The sequence below is a fragment of the Lissotriton vulgaris genome, chromosome 5, assembly GCF_964263255.1.
Source record: "Lissotriton vulgaris chromosome 5, aLisVul1.2, whole genome shotgun sequence".
NCBI lineage: Eukaryota > Metazoa > Chordata > Amphibia > Caudata > Salamandridae > Lissotriton > Lissotriton vulgaris.
Window position 1 is genome coordinate 1,327,274,799 of NC_141693.1, and position 16,301 is coordinate 1,327,291,099.

General features: G+C 52.9%; 1 protein-coding gene across 1 annotated transcript in view; it reads right to left on the reverse strand.

Annotated features, from left to right (window-relative positions):
- Positions 1-4,411: 4,411 nt before the first annotated feature.
- The window catches only part of CLPS (colipase), a 41,291-nt gene continuing 29,401 nt past the window's right edge, over positions 4,412-16,301 (reverse strand). Inside the window, exon 3 of the mRNA XM_086923256.1 lies at positions 4,412-4,765. Coding sequence (XP_086779382.1) covers positions 4,574-4,765 — 192 coding nt within the window. The 3' untranslated portion in view covers positions 4,412-4,573. The remainder of the gene's footprint in view (positions 4,766-16,301) is intronic.

A 16,301-nucleotide genomic window follows, 5' to 3' on the forward strand; every position in this document is an offset into this window, starting at 1 on the left:
CTCTCATTTCGAGTGACATTTCGTGCCATTGATATATTGCTTTTAAATTTGTTTTCGCCTTGATCAAAACAAAGCCCAGAATAAGTCCTATCAACTCTATTGGTGCACTCTTTGCAATGCCAAGAAACTGTTTTCCAGATAAGTCCTTCCACTGATCCCATGTGGTTCATTTAGTCTGTTCCAGGTAGGGTATAGGGAATTTTGGCCTGGCAGACTCTCTAGAAGTTATGTCAATCTCCTCATGTGCTCATAAAGAAGTGATATAACCATTTCCACCTACTGTCGTTTGTTTGTGATCTTTGGTAATGGTAGTCATTAGTGCATCATAAGGTTGGTGTTATGTTTTTACATTGCCCAAAAGGCAAGACTAAAGAAGGGGCTTTGCAGTAACCAGCTAATACCCTTGTTTGGATTTGCTATAATATACACTTATATATTTCTAATTTGAACATTTAAGTAGACAATTTACACTTCCTTGGAGACCTACAGAAGTTAACTCAATCATGACTATATTGACTGCAAATATCAGTAAGGACCAGTTTGTAGTACCTGCTCTAAGGGGAAATAGCTGAGAACTCTTTAATGGGATCTTCAGATTTGCTGGGTAAATTGAGAATAAGGCACCAGTAGAAGTAGGAGCCAATACACAGTCTTCACAGATGTTTTTTTGTTGGTATTCTATGTGAGGTAATATGTTCAAAGGCCATAGGGACATTTCTACCCGGTGTCTGTATGTTGTGCAATTATTAGGGCTCACTTGTGTTTTCGTATTTATGAAGCATATTGCCCCCTCGCTGATACTCCATTTCGGTGTTTCTATTGGCCTCCCTCCAAGCATTCTACTGGCCAATGTCTACAACAAGCAGGAGATGAATCCTGACAGAACACCTCTGTCGCCACTGATGAGTTCACTCGACCTCAGCATCCCACTGTGTCTGCCCAAGTGAATTTTCCTATATCTCGTCTCCAACACAGGTTTATATAACTGAAATTATATGCGTGACTTTCCAGCTTATCGAAAGAGGACCACATACTGCCTTACTTTCCAGCTTATCTATCGACAGAGGGCCACATCCAGTCTGACTTTCCAGCTTATCGACAGAGGACCAATGCAATTGGTAACCAGGTTTAGAATTGGGCGCACTACCGTTTGTCCGGGCAAGTCTTAAAATCTCTAAAGTAAATAAGTGCTTCAAAGGGTGGAGGGATTGGTTACCAAGCAATCGCACAAGTCCCCACCAGGTAGGTACAACCTAAACTAGACAATAATTTCTCCCTGAGCACTGCAATATTGAAGTAAATTATACATGTAAGTAAGCAAATTCTACAATACAATCTTAGTTAAGGGTGCAGAATATCTAAATATAATTGCTCCAATGTCCAGATGTAGATGGCACAATATTTATTAGTTCAAAAGAAAGTCCTTATTCATATCCACTAGTCACAAATCCAAAAGGTTCTCCAATTTCAACATAAATCTTCTTTGTATAGGTTATTGTACAGTTCCAAGGTATAACTGTAAACTTCAAAAGCGCAGCCAACACGTGTTTCGTCATGCAATTTCTAATGCATCATGACTTCATCAGGGCTTTAGCACCATTACTCGTTGGTAATCCTATAACCATCTGTCCAAATATTGAAATAAACCAACAATCTCGAAAAAACGATTCCCACCGCACTTCATATAATAGTCAATTCTCCGCTCAGTACTCCCTTGATATATATTGATCACAGATTATAATTACGATCCTTGATATTGTATAATCCAGAAATATATTTCTGTTAAATTCTGCGAAATCCATGAGTACATGATCGATTCCCGATGTATCCGTCTCCACGATAAGTCCAAGTCAGCGTACCCTGACTTGGACTTATCGTGGAGACAGATACATCAGGAATCGATCACGTACTCGTGGATTTTGCAGAATTGAACAGAAATATATTTCTGGATTTTTCTGGACTTTCCAGCTTATCGACAGAGGACCACATACTACCTGACTTTTCAGCTCATCAACATAGGACCACATACTGCCTGACTTTCCAGCTTATCGACAGAGGACCACATATTGCGGTGAGCCAGGACATTCCAGGGACACACCTGCTACAAGCACAGTCCATCTTTAATGTGCTTCTTGGGTCAGCGCGTGCTGTTATGTGATGATGAATCGATGAGTAGAGGAGCTGCAGGGAGCTGCAATAGGGCCATTTAGAAGAGGGCTTATACTGTTTGCCACAGAATTCTAACAATATGGTTTTGTGGAAATATGTTTTTATGCCAATGAAAGTAAGAGGCATTTGAGATAAACTGATGTAGGATTAGTTATCCTGCCCCAGAATGGTGCACATGCTCGAGCTTGGGGTGGCTTTAAGAGGTAGAGTCTGAAGAGACAATGAGGAGTGAAGACTTTAGAGATGAACAAAGTCAAGAGGGACGGGTAGAGCTGGGCATCCCCAGAGAACCAAGGTTCTGGCCTTGGATAGGCCCACCTAGCACTGAATATATGGAAGCCCAGTTGGGGCTGGAGCCTCCCATTAGAGGTCTATGGACGATTCCAAGAGATGCCACTCAAGAGACATACCAGACTGTGCCTGTGACCAGGAGGATGCTTCTCTCAGCAGGAAGGGGCAGTGCCACAGTCTTCATGATTGTAGGCCTGGGGCATTTTCAGCGACTTTGCTCACAGTCGAAATCCAACGGGTTCAAATTGGAGGAAAGGTTTCCCATCTATTGAAGAAGAAGGCTGGATATGAGCTAGCCATAAATGTTGCTTTCAATGAGTAGTCAGAATAAAGGCACCACAGACACGTGCACAGATGAGGGGCAGGAGAAAGCTCAGCTCATTCAGGGAGTGTAGCGATAAGAGTGCTACTCACTCCACTACCCATAGGAGTAAGAGGGGGAGTTGTATGTGTGACTGAATACGTATGTCAGTGAAGAGGCAGACAGCTTTGAAAGTAGGAGGAATGGGGCAGCAGGAGTGGACGGGGACAGTAGGAGGGGACGCTGCAGAAGGAGGAGATGGGGCAGTATGAGGGGACGGGGCAGAAGGAGCAGATAGGACAGTAGGAGGAGACGGGGCAGAAGGAGGGGACGGGCCAGAAGGAGGAGACGGGGCAGTATGAGGGGATGGGCCAGAAGGAGGAGACGGGGCAGTATGAGGGGATGGGCCAGAAGGAGGAGATGGGGCAGTATGAGGGGATGGGCCAGAAGGAGGAGACAGGGCAGTATGAGGGGATGGGCCAGAAGGAGGAGATGGAGCAGTATGAGGGGATGAGGCAGCAGGGGTGGACTGGGACAGTAGGAGGGGACGGGGCAGAAGGAGGAGACGGGGCAGTATGAGGGGACGGGGCAGCAGGAGTGGACGGGGACAGTAGGAGGGGACGGACCAGAAGGAGGAGATGGGGCAGTATTAAGGGACGGGGCAGAAGGAGGAGACGGGGCAGTATGAGGGGACAGGGCAGAAAAAGGAGATGGGTAGTATGAGGGGACAGGGCAGAAGGAGGAGATGGGCAGTATGAGGGGCAGGGCAGAAGGAGGAGACAGGGCAATATGAGGGGACAGGGCAGAAGGAGGAAATGGGGAAGTATGAGGGGATGAGGCAGAAGGAGGAGATGGGGCAGTATGAAGGGATGAGGCAGCAGGAGTGGACAGACACAGTAGGAGGGGACGGGGCAGAAGGAGGAGACGGGCAGTATGAGGTGACGGGGCAGAAGGAGGAGACGGGGCAGTATGAGGGGACGGGGCAGAAGGAGGAGATGGGGCAGTATGAGGGGATGAGGCAGCAGGAGCGGACGGGGACAGTAGGAGGGGACGGGGCAGAAGGAGGAGACGGGGCAGGATGAGGGGACGGGGCAGCAGGAGTGGATGGGGACAGTAGGAGGGGACAGGCTAGAAGGAGGAGATGGGGCAGTATGAGTGGACAGGGCAGAAGGAGGAGACAGGGCAGTATGAGGGGACAGGGCAGAAGGAGGAGATGGGCAGTATGAGGGGCAGGGCAGAAGTAGGAAACAGGGCAATATCAGGGGACGGGCGGAAGGAGGAGACGGGGTAGTATGAGGGGACAGGGCAGAAGGAGGAGACAGGGCAGTAGGAGGGGATGGGCCAGTAGGAGGAGACAAGGGCAGTATGGGGGGTGAGGCAGGAGGGGATGGGGCAGTATGAGGGGACAGAGCAGAAGGAGGAGATGGGGCAGTATGAGGGGGTGGGGTAGAAGGAGGAGATGGGGCAGTATGAGGGGACAGGGCAGAAGGAGGAGACTCAGTAGTATGAGGGGACAAGGCAGAAGGAGGAGACGGGCAGAATGAGGGGATGGGACAGAAGGAGGAGACGGGGCAGTATGAGGTTCGAGGGCCACTTGACTCCTCTGTTCAGTGGACACAGAGGACATTCAACAGGCAATGAGAAACCACAGCCGGGAAAATTACTTTATTGAACAACTTCCGGTGTACATCACAAGGCTAGCTATAGTGAAGGCATTACAGCGTGGCTGCTGCATTGACGGAATTAACCTTGCCTAACCCAAGGGACTTAGGCGTACAACCTAACTTTCAGGGGTTAGGCAGTAGATATTGTTCAGGTAGAGCTGGGAGGGGCTTGTTGGACTTCTTCAGGCGCTTCTGCAGGTTGCTGCTGAGCAAGACTTCTGCCGTTGGGATCGATGCAGAGGCCGAAGTCCGTGTTGGTGATGGAGCCAATGATGGTCCTGTCCGTCTCGCATTTCAGGCCAGCCTCACAGGGGCACCTGTAGTACACATCGTATATAGTCTGCAGGGAGAGAGAAGACAGATGATTAACAAAGACAACACAAGCCAAGAGAAGATTGGATGAGAAGGACTTACTGAACGTAAGGGTACCATGAAGGGAGTGGTCTCCGAAGAAGACAAAGTACCTGGAAGCACATGGAGAGAGCCATCTATGGGACAACTTGGAGGACGGAGGCGCCATGGGGGCGGTGACTCAGAGGAAGACAGGATATACAAAAGGGGGAGAGGGCTTCGGATGAGGTCAAAATGACGGAAGTTATCAAATGGGTGGCAAGTTTCAGATGAGTGCAAGAAGACAGGAGACACAACGTGGATGAGGGCCTTGGATGAAGGCAGGAGGACAGGAGACACCACGTGGACAAGGGCCTTGGATACGGTGAGGAAGACAGGAGATGCCACGAGGGCCTTGGATGAGGGCAGCAAGACACAAGACAACACAGGGACGAGGGCTTTGGATGAAGTCAGGATGACAGGAGACACCACGAGGATGAGGGCCTTGGATGAGGTCAGGAAGACAGGAGACGCCACAAGGGCCTTGGATGAGGGCAGCAAGACACGAGACAACACAGGGACGAGGGCTTTGGATGAGGTCAGGAATGCAGGAGACACCACAGATAGCGAGTCTCAGAGCAAATGAAGAAAGAACGGGCTATCGAAGGGTGAGAAGGGTCCAGAAGTAGCAGCGAAGCAGGAGATCCCAAGGAAACAGGGATAATTAGACGAAGTCTGGAATCATCATTTGAGAATGCGGTCTCAGACTCAAGAAAGGAGGACATTCCATGGAAAGAGGGGTGAGGCACCATCATGGAGGGGGCATGTCTTTAGAAATCAAGGAAGCTGGAGATGCTTCTTGGTCCACTCCTTTTCCCAGAGTCCCCTCTTTCTTCATTACTCCTGATTCTCCCTTGTGCTCAAATGCTGCCACATTATTACAATATGACACCATAGAGGCACTAGTCTCTAGTAAGATAAGGAATCTAGCAACAGTGAGTGTTGCAGCGAATGTTAGGGAGGCTAGTGGCAAAAGGGAGTACAGGCCAATAGAGGCAAATGAGTAAGGCAAGAGAGGCCGTAGGACAAGAGATGCAGAAGAAGTCAGGGGAAGAGGTTTCCGTTGAGACGAAGAAGGCAATTTTATCAAAATTGATTTTTAGAGGAAGCGAGGCAGGCAAAAGACAGCGGGTTCACTGGGAGGGTGTCACATGAAGTCAGAAAGAAAAGGAAACCATAGAGAGCCACAAAGAAAGTGAAGAAAGGGTACTGTAACAGAGAGTTGGGGGCTTAGGGGAACTTCATAAGGCAGAAGATAAGAAGAAGGGAGGGATTTGGGTGCAGTCAAGAAGGAAGAGAATACCACATTCGGAGGTCCAAGGACTGAAGATATCCGAAAGGGAGAAGTCATTGAAACGCGCAAGGAGTAGTAAATATCATTGAATGAGTGGTCTCAGGGGACTGAACAAGGTATGTCACGGGGACAGATGTTTGAGAAATGGGAGGTTATGTGTTGCCAAGTAAATGGATCAGAAAGTGAAGAAGGCTAAGAAGAGGTAGACACTATCGCAGGAGGGGTCTCAGAGGCAGATAACAAAGTTAGCAATATCATAGAAAGAAATGTACACAAAGTAAGTTAAAGAGCAGAGAAAGCGGATGCCGGAACAAGGTCATGGAAGATGGTAGGGGATACCATTGAAGGAGAAGGGATTCTCTGATGAAGCCAAGAAGGCAGGGGGAATGTACTGGAGAGAGGGGGCAGAGAGGACATAGATGACTATAAATGTGTGGCGTCAAATCACCAGACCCTGAAGATCTAACAAGGGGAACTAGCCCCCCTCTACTGACATTATCTGAGAGGTACGTATTGACAATTTACATGCCTGTAAGCACTAATATATAAAATGAGCAATATCCCTTTACAGGCTAATTACAACACATAGATGGCTTACGCAACAAGCATATTCTCTACAGGTTTTGTTAGAACATTTACAAAGTACAGGAAAGATCTACTGCCTTTGGCATGAACATCTCAACAATTTAACCCAAGCTTTCAGATATTGTTAGTAACACCAGGGCTCTACTTGTAGAGCTCAAAAAGATTTTTATTTATTTTTATTTTAAGAACTTGTAAAGCGCGACTGTCACCATTACAGGCATCCTGGCGCTAGTAGAATCCAAACCCAGATAGAGACAGAAGCAGTAGAGTAAACCAGTGAAGAGAGGTTAGCCAGGGAAAAGCCAGGTTTTTACCTTTTTCCTAAACTGCAGAACTTAACAGTGATAAACCATTAGAAATATGTATCTCTCCCATAATCAGCAAAATGCTACCTAGACTTGATAAATTATGGGATCTACGGATCTTCTGTGACTCCTCCTAGGTTTACCCAGTTTCCCAAAAATATTTGGAAATCCTCCACAAATAGGTGAGCTTTGCCCAGGTCTTTACTTAAGTCACTTGCAGAGGACAGCTGTACCTAAGTGCCCTGCACCAACAGGGTTCCTGACTCGTCCCTCCTACGGAGCTTATTCCTGGAATTTCTCCATAAAAATGGGGCAGTTTGCGGTGTGTCACTGCCTCTTTGTAGTCACCTTGAAAGTTTGATACAGATGCATAAGGTCCTCGGGGTCCCAGCACATATCTTTCAAAAGCCCATGACTCCACAACTACTTCCCTGCTTTTGATGCGCTGTGGAGCAGTTTGCTCCTCAGAGTAGCCTCTCTCTTAAAGAAGGTGACAGTTCTTTCTTCACATCTGCGATCTTCTTTAGATGCTGCCCTCTCATAGGGTATTCTCTCAGTAACCTTCTTAACTGTGAGTTCTCCTCTTCCCTCAAGGTATATGCCGCACCCCCAACAGGGTTGTAATCCAAGTGCTTTTCACAACTCTTTGGTCAAAATGTTGCTGGTCTATGCCGCTACAAGGCATCACTCATCTGGGGTGCAATCAAGCACTCTCCTATTCTCCAGCAGGAAGCTTCTGCCTCTCCAGGCAGTCTACAGCTGTCGCTGCAGAGGTCTTATCCAGGTTGTCCTCCCAGGGGAAGTAAACCAACAATTGGGGATCCTAAGTCTGGAGATCAAGTATTTCTCATTCTCACCGCTATGTGGGAGTTGACACAGGCCAGTCAGAATCCTGGTACACTGGCCTGGATGGCACATCGGGCTAATGTCTTTGTCAGTGGATGTGCCTGGATAGGACAATCTGAGACAAAGATACAGAAGAAAGAGAGGCTTCCTGTTCAGCATCAACAGAAAACTGTCGGCAGTAATTTATATTCCCATACTTACTTGTCTTAGTTCTACTAGCAAGTGAAACATTGAGAAATGAGGGCTTAGATAAAACCACAGAAGAAGGTGGCGAACATGTATGAAAGTCTCCGGAGATTTAATGGAATGCACGCAATGGCCACAGGAGATCCAATGAGGATCCTGGGCAACCGAGGAGGCCCATGTAGCGAGGAAGTTCTGTGAGTGCTGTGTGGCAGATGATGCCATGGGGAAACAAAAACTCCCATGAGATTCCTCAGAGGTATTGGATGCCAATGGTGACAAGATGTGCAATGAGATTCATGGGAGGCAGAGGGTGCCAATGGAGTCAGGAGGTCATATGAGATTCCAGTGAGGCAGAGGGTTCCCAGGGAGTCAGGAGGTCCTATGAGATTCCTGGGAGGCAGAGGGTGCCCATGGAGCCAGGAGGACCTATGAGATTCCTGGGAGGCAGAGGGTGCCCACTGAGACAGGAGGCCCCATGAGATTCCTGGGAGGCAGAGGGTGCCCACTGAGCCAGGAGGTCCTATGAGATTCCTGGGAGGCAGAGGGTGCCCACAAAAACAGGAGGTCCTATGAGATTCCTGGGAGGCAGAGGGTGCCCACGGAGCCAGGAGGTTCTATGAGATTCCTGGGAGGCAGAGGGTGCCCACAGAGCCAGGAGGTCCTATGAGATTCCTGGGAGGCAGAGAGTGCCCACGAATACAGGAGGCCCTATAAGACTCCTGTGAGGCAGAGGGTGCTCATGGAGCCTGTAGGTCCTGTGAGATTCCTGGAAGGCAGAGGGTACCCACGGAGCCAGGAGGTCCTATGAGATTCCTGGGAGGCAGAGGGTGCCCAGGAAGACAAGAGGTCCTATGACATTCCTGTGAGGCAGAGGGTGCCCACTGAGCATTGAGGTCCTATGAGATTCCTGGGAGGCAGAGAGTGCCCACGAAGGCAGGAGGTTCTATGAGATTCCTGTGAGGCAAAGGGTGCCCACGGAGCTAGGAGGTCATATGAGATTCCTGGGAGGCAGAGGGTGCCCACGGAGCCAGGAGGCCCCATGAGATTCCTGAGAGGCAGGGGGTGCCCATGGAGCCAGGGAGTCCTATGAGATTCCAGAGAGGCAAAGGGTGCCCATGGAGACAGGAGGTAATATGAGATTCCTGTGAGGCAGAGGGTGCTCATGGAACCAGGAGGTCATATGTGATTCCTGTGAGGCAGAGGGTGCCCATGGAGCCAGGAGGTCCTGTGAGATTCCTGGGAGGCAGAGGGTACCCACTGAGCATTGAGGTCCCATGAGATTCCTGAGAGGCAGAGGGTGCCCACGGAGCCAGGGGGTCCTATGAGATTCCAGGGAGGCAGAGGGTGCCCATGGAGACAGGAGGTAATATGAGATTCCTGTGAGGCAGAGGGTGCTCATGGAAGCAGGAGGTCATATGTGATTCCTGTGAGGCAGAGGGTGCCCATGGAGCCAGGAGGTCCTGTGAGATTCCTGGAAGGCAGAGGGTACCCACGGAGCCAGGAGGTCCTATGAGATTCCTGGGAGGCAGAGGGTGCCCACGAAGACAAGAGGTCCTATGACATTCCTGTGAGGCAGAGGGTGCCCACTGAGCATTGAGGTCCTATGAGATTCCTGGGAGGCAGAGGGTGCCCATGAAGGCAGGAGGTTCTATGAGATTCCTGTGAGGCAAAGGGTGCCCACGGAGCCAGGAGGTCATATGAGATTCCTGGGAGGCAGAGGGTGCCCACGGAGCCAGGAGGTCCCATAAGATTCCAGGGAGGCAAAGGGTGCCCATGGAGACAGGAGGTAATATGAGATTCCTGTGAGGCAGAGGGTGCTCATGGAACCAGGAGGTCATATGTGATTCCTGTGAGGCAGAGGGTGCCCATGGAGCCAGGAGGTCCTGTGAGATTCCTGGGAGGCAGAGGGTGCACACGAAGACAGGAGGTCCTATGAGATTCCTGTGAGGCAGAGGGTGCCCACTGAGCATTGAGGTCCTATGAGATTCCTGGGAGGCAGAGGGTGCCCACGAAGGCAGGAGGTGCTATGAGATTCCTGTGAGGCAAAAGGTGTCCACGGAGCCAGGAGGTCATATGAGATTCCTGGGAGGCAGAGGGTGCGCATGAAGACAGGAGATCCTATGAGGGTCCTGGAAGGCAGAGGGTGCCCACGGAGCCAGGAGGTCCCATGAGATTCCTGAGAGGCAGAGGGTGCCTACGGAGCCAGGGGGTCCTATGATATTTCTGGGAGGCAGAGGGTACCCATGGAGACAGGAGGTCCTATGAGATTCCAGGGAGGCAAAGGGTGCCCATGGAGACAGGAGGTAATATGAGATTCCTGTGAGGCAGAGGGTGCACATGGAACCAGGAGGTCCTGTGGGATTCCTGGGAGGCAGAGGGTGCCCACGAAGCCAGGAGGTCCTATGACATTCCAGGGAGGCAGAGGGTGCTCATGGAGCCAGGAGGTCCTGTGAGATTCCTGGAAGGCAGAGGGTGCCCATGGAGTCAGGAAGTCCTATGACATTCCTGGGAGGCATAGGGTGCCCATGGAGACAGGAGGTCCTATGAGATTCCTGTGAGGCATAGGGTGTCCATGGAGACAGGAGGTCCTGTGGGATTCCTGGGAGGCAAAGGGTGCCCTTGGAAAAAGGAGGTCATATGAGATTCCTGTGAGGCAGATGGTGCCCATGGAACCAGGAGGTCCTGTGAGATTGTGTGAGGCAGAGGGTGCCCATGGAGACAGGAGGTCCTATGAGATTCCTGCGAGGCAGAGGGTGCCCATGGAGACAGGAGGTCCTATGAGATTCCTTGGAAGCAGAGGGTGCCCATTGAGCCAGGAGGTCATATGAGATTCCTGGGAGGCAGAGGGTGCCCATGGAGACAGGAGAACCTAGGAGATTCCTGTGAGGCAGAGGGTGCCCATGGAGCCAGGAGGTCCTATGAGATTCATGGGAGTAAGAGGGTGCCCCTGGAGCCAGGAGGTGATATGAGATTCCTGTGAGGCAGAAGGTGCCGATGGAGCCAGGAGGTCCTGTGAGGAAGAGGGTGTTAATGGAGCCAGGAGGTCCTATGAGATTCCTGGGAGGCAGAGGATGCCCATGGAGACAGTAGGTAATATGAGATTCCTGGGAGGCAGAGGGTGCCCATGGAGCCAGGAGGTCCTATGAGATTACTGTGTGGCAGAGGGTGCCCATAGAAACAGGAGGTCATGTGAGATTCCTGTGAGGCAGAGGGTGCCCATGGAGCCGGGAGGTCCTGTGAGATTCATGGGAGGCAGAGGGTGCACAAGGAGCCAGAAGGTCCTGTGAGATTCCTGGGAGGCAGAGGGTGCCCATGGAGCCAGGAGGTCCTGTGAGATTCCTGGGCGGCAGAGGGTGCCCATGGAGACAGGAGGTCCTATGAAATTCCTGGGAGGCAGAGGGTGCCCATGGAGACAGGAGGTCCTATGAGATTCCCAGGAGGCAGAGGGTGCCCACTGAGCCAGGAGGTCCTATGAGATTTCTGGGAGACAGAGGGTGCCCACGAAAACAGGAGGTCCTATGAGATTCCTGGGAGGCAGAGGGTGCCCACGGAGCCAGGAGGTCCTATGAGATTCCTGGGAGGCAGAGGGTGCCCACGGTGCCAGGAGGTCCTATGAGGTTCCTGGGAGGCAGAGGGTGCCCACGTAGACAGGAGGTCCTATAAGATTCCTGTGAGACAGAGGGTGCCCATCGGAGTCAGGAGGTCCTGTGAGATTCCTGGGAGTCAGAGGGTACCCACGAAGCCAGGAGGTCCTATGAGATTCCTGGGACGCAGAGGGTGCCCACGAAGACAGGAGGTCCTATGAGATTCCTGTGAGGCAGAGGGTGACCATGAAGAAAGGAGGTTCCATGAGATTCCTGTGAGGCAAAGTGTGTCCACGGAGCCAGGAGGTCATATGAGATTCCTGGGAGGCAGAGGGTGCCCACGAAGTCAGGAGATCCTATGAGGGTCCTGGGAGGCAGAGGGTACCCACAGAGCCAGGATGTCCTATGAGATTCCTGGGAGGCAGAGGGTGCCCACGGAGCCAGGAGGTCCCGTGAGATTCCTGTGAGGCAGAGGGTGCCCACAGAGCCATGAGGTCCTATGAGATTCGTGCGAGGCAGAGGGTGCCCACGGAGCCAGGAGGTCCTAAGGGATTCCCGTGAGGCAGAGGGTGCCCATGGAGTCAGGAGGTCCCATGAGATTCCTGCGAGGCAGAGGGTGCCCACGGAGCCAGGAGGCCATGTGAGATTCCTGGGACGCAGAGGGTGCCCACGGAGCCAGGAAGTCTTGTGAGATTCCTGGGAGGAAGAGGTGCCCACGAAGACAGGAGGTCATATGAGATTCCTGAGAGGCAGAGGGTGCCCACGGAGACAGAAGGTCCCATGAGATTCCTAGGAGGTAGAGGGTGCCCACGAAGACAGGAAATCTTATCAGATTTCTGGGAGGCAGAGGGTGCCCACGGAGACAGGAAATCCTATGAGATTCCTGGGAGGCAGAGGGTGCCCACGGATACAGGAGGCCCCATACGATTCCTGGGAGGCAGAGGATACCCTAGGAGACAGGACGTTCCATGAGATTCCTGGGAGACAGAGGGTGCCCACGGAGACATAAGGTCTCATGAGATTCCTGGGAGGCAGAGGGTGCCCACGGAGACAGGAGGTCGTATGAGATTCCTGAGAGGCAGAGGGTGCCCACGGAGCCAGGAGGTCCTATGAGATTCCTGGGAGGCAGAGGGTGCCCATGAAGACATAAGGTCTCATGAGATTCCTGGGAGGCAGAGGGTGCCCACGGAGACAGGAGGTCGTATGAGATTCCTGAGAGGCAGAGGGTGCCCACGGAGCCAGGAGGTCCCATGAGATTCCTCTGAGGCAGAGGGTGCCAACAGAGGCAGGAGGTCATATGAGATTCCTGTGAGGCAGAGGGTGCCCACGGAGCCAGGAGGTCCTGTAGGATTACGGGGAGGAAGAGGGTGCCCATGGAGAAAGGAGGTCCCATGAGATTTCTGGGAGGCAGAGGGTGCCCATGAAGACAGGAGGTCATATGAGATTCCTGGGAGGCAGAGGGTGCCCACGGAGACAGAAGGTCCCATGAGATTCCTGGGAGGCAAAGGGTGCCCATGGAGACAGCAGGTCTCATGAGATTCCTGGGAGGCAGAGGGTGCTGACGGAGACAGGAGGTCCTATGAGATTCCTGGGAGGGAGAGGGAGCCCACGGAGACAGAGGTCCTATGAAATTCCTGGGAGGCAGAGGATGCCCAGGAAGACAGGAGATCCCATGAGATTCCTCTGCGGCAGAGGGTGCCAACAGAGGCAGGAGGTCCCATGAGATTTCTTCGAGGCAGAGGGTGCACACAGAGACTGGAGGTCCTATGAGATTCCTGTGAGGCAGAGGGTACCCACGGAAACAGGGGGTCCCATAAGATTCCTGGGAGGCAGAGGGTGCCCACAGAGACAGGAGGTCCTAAGGGATTCCCATGAGGCAGAGGGTGCCCATGGAGTCAGGAGGTCCCATGAGATTCCTGGGAGGCAGAGGGTGCCCACGGAGCCTGGAGGTCCTATGAGATTCCCAGGAGGCAGAGGGTGCCCATGGAGACATGAGGTCCTATGAGATTCCTGGGAGGCTGAGGGTACCCACGGAGACAGGAGGTCGTATGAGATTCCTGGGAGGCAGAGGGTGTCCAAGTAGACAGGAGGTCCTGTGAGATTCCTGGGAGGCAGAGGGTTCCCACAGAGACAGGAGGTCCCATGAGATTCCTGGGAGGCAGAGGGTGCCCATGGAGACAGGATGTTCTGTGAGATTCCTGGGAGGCAGAGGGTGCCCACAAAGACAGGAGATCCTATGAGATTCCTGTGAATCAGATGGTGCCCACAGAGACAGGAGGTCCCATGAGATTCCTTGGAGGCAGAGGGTGTCCATGAAGACAGAAGTTCCTATGACATTCCTGGGAGGCAAAGGGTGCCCATGGAGACAGGAGGTCTCATGAGATTCCTGGGAGGCAGAGGGTGCTGACGGAGACAGGAGGTCCTATGAGATTCCTGGGAGGGAGAGGGAGCCCACGGAGACAGAGGTCCTATGAAATTCCTGGGAGGCAGAGGATGCCCAGGAAGACAGGAGATCCCATGAGATTCCTCTGCGGCAGAGGGTGCCAACAGAGGCAGGAGGTCCCATGAGATTTCTTTGAGGCAGAGGGTGCACACAGAGACTGGAGGTCCTATGAGATTCCTGTGAGGCAGAGGGTACCCACGGAAATAGGGGGTCCCATAAGATTCCTGGGAGGCAGAGGGTGCCCACGGAGCCTGGAGGTCCTATGAGATTCCCAGGAGGCAGAGGGTGCCCATGGAGACAGGAGGTCCTATGAGATTCCTGGGAGGCTGAGGGTGCCCAGGAAGATAGGAGGTCATATGAGATTCCTGCGAGGCAGAGGGTGCTCACGGAGACAGGAGGTCCCATTAGATTCCCGTGAGGCAGATGGTGCCCACGAAGACAGGAGATCCTATGAGATTTCTGGGAGGCAGAGGGTGCCCACGGAGACAGGAGGTCCCATGCCGTTCCTGGGTGTCAGAGGGTACCCACGGAGACAGGAGGTACCATGAGATTCCTGGGAGGCAGAGGGTGTCCAAGGAGACAGGAGGTCCTGTGAGATTCCTGGGAGGCAGAGGGTTCCCACAGAGACAGGAGGTCCCATGAGATTCCTGGGAGGCAGAGGGTGCCCATGGAGACAGGATGTTCTGTGAGATTCCTGGGAGGCAGAGGGTGCCCACAAAGACAGGAGATCCTATGAGATTCCTGTGAAGCAGATGGTGCCCACAGAGACAGGAGGTCCCATGAGATTCCTTGGAGGCAGAGGGTGTCCATGAAGACAGAAGTTCCTATGAGATTCCTGGGAGGCAGAGGGTGCCCACGAAGATAGGAGGTCCTATGATATTCCTGTGAGGCAGAGGGTGCCCACGGAGACAGGAGGTCCCATGAGATTCCTGAGAGGCAGAGGGTGCCTACAGAGCCAGGAGGTCCAATTAGATTCCCGTTCGGCAGAGGGTGCACACGAAGGCAGGAGATCCTATGAGATTCCTGAGAGGCAGAGGGTGCCCACAGAGCCAGGAGGTCCAATTAGATTCCCGTTCGGCAGAGGGTGCCCACGGAGACAGGAGGTCCTGTGAGATTCCTGGAAGGCAGAGGGTGCCCACAAAGACAGGAGATCCTATGAGATTCCCGTGAGGCAGATGGTACCCACAGAGACATGAGATTCCTTGGAGGCAGAGGGTGCCCACGAAGACAGAAGAGCCTATGAGATTCCTGGGAGGAAGAGGGTACCCACGGAGGAGGCAGAGGGTGCCCACGAAGACAGGAGGTCCTATGAGATTCCTGGGAGGCATAGGTTGCCCATGGAGACAGGAGGTCCTATGAGATTCCTGGGAGGCAGAGGGTGCCCATGGAGCCAGGAGGTCCTATGAGATACCCGTGAGGCAGAGGGTACCCAAGGAGACAGGAGGTCCCATGAGATTCCTGGGAGGCAGAGGGTACCCACGGAACCAGCCAGGAGGTCCTATGAGATTCCTGGGAGGCAGAGGGTGCCCATGAAGACAGGAGGTTCTATTAGATTCCTGGGAGGCAGAGGTTGCCCACGAAGACAGGAGGTCCTATGAGATTCCTGGGAGGCAGAGGGTGCCCACGGAGACAGGAGGACCCATGAGATTCCTGTGAGACAGAGGGTGCCCACTGAGACAGGAGGTTCCTTGAGATTCCTGGGAGGCAGAGGGTGCCTATGGAGCCAGGAGGTCCTATGAGATACCTGTGAGGCAGAGGGTACCCAAGGAGACAGGAGGTCCCACGAGATTCCTGGGAGGCAGAGGGTGCCCATGAATACAGGAGGTTCCATTAGATTCCTGGGAGGCAGAGGGTGCCCACGAAGACAGGAGGTCCTATGAGATTCCTGGGAGGCAGAGGGTGCCCACAGAGACAGGAGGACCCATGAGAATCCTGTGAGACAGAGGGTGCCCACAGAGACAGGAGGTTCCATGAGATTCCTGAGAGGCAGAGGGTGCCCATGGAGCCAGGAGGTCCTATGAGATACCCGTGAGGCCGAGGGTACCCAAGGAGACAGGAGGTCCCATGAGATTCCTGGGAGGCAGAGGGTGCCCATGAAGACACGAGGTTCCATTAGATTCCTGGGAGGCAGAGGGTGCCCACGAAGACAGGAGGTCCTATGAGATTCCTGGGAGGCAGAGGGTGCCCACGGAGACAGGAGGACCCATGAGATTCCTGTGAGGCAGAGGGTGCCCACGGAGACA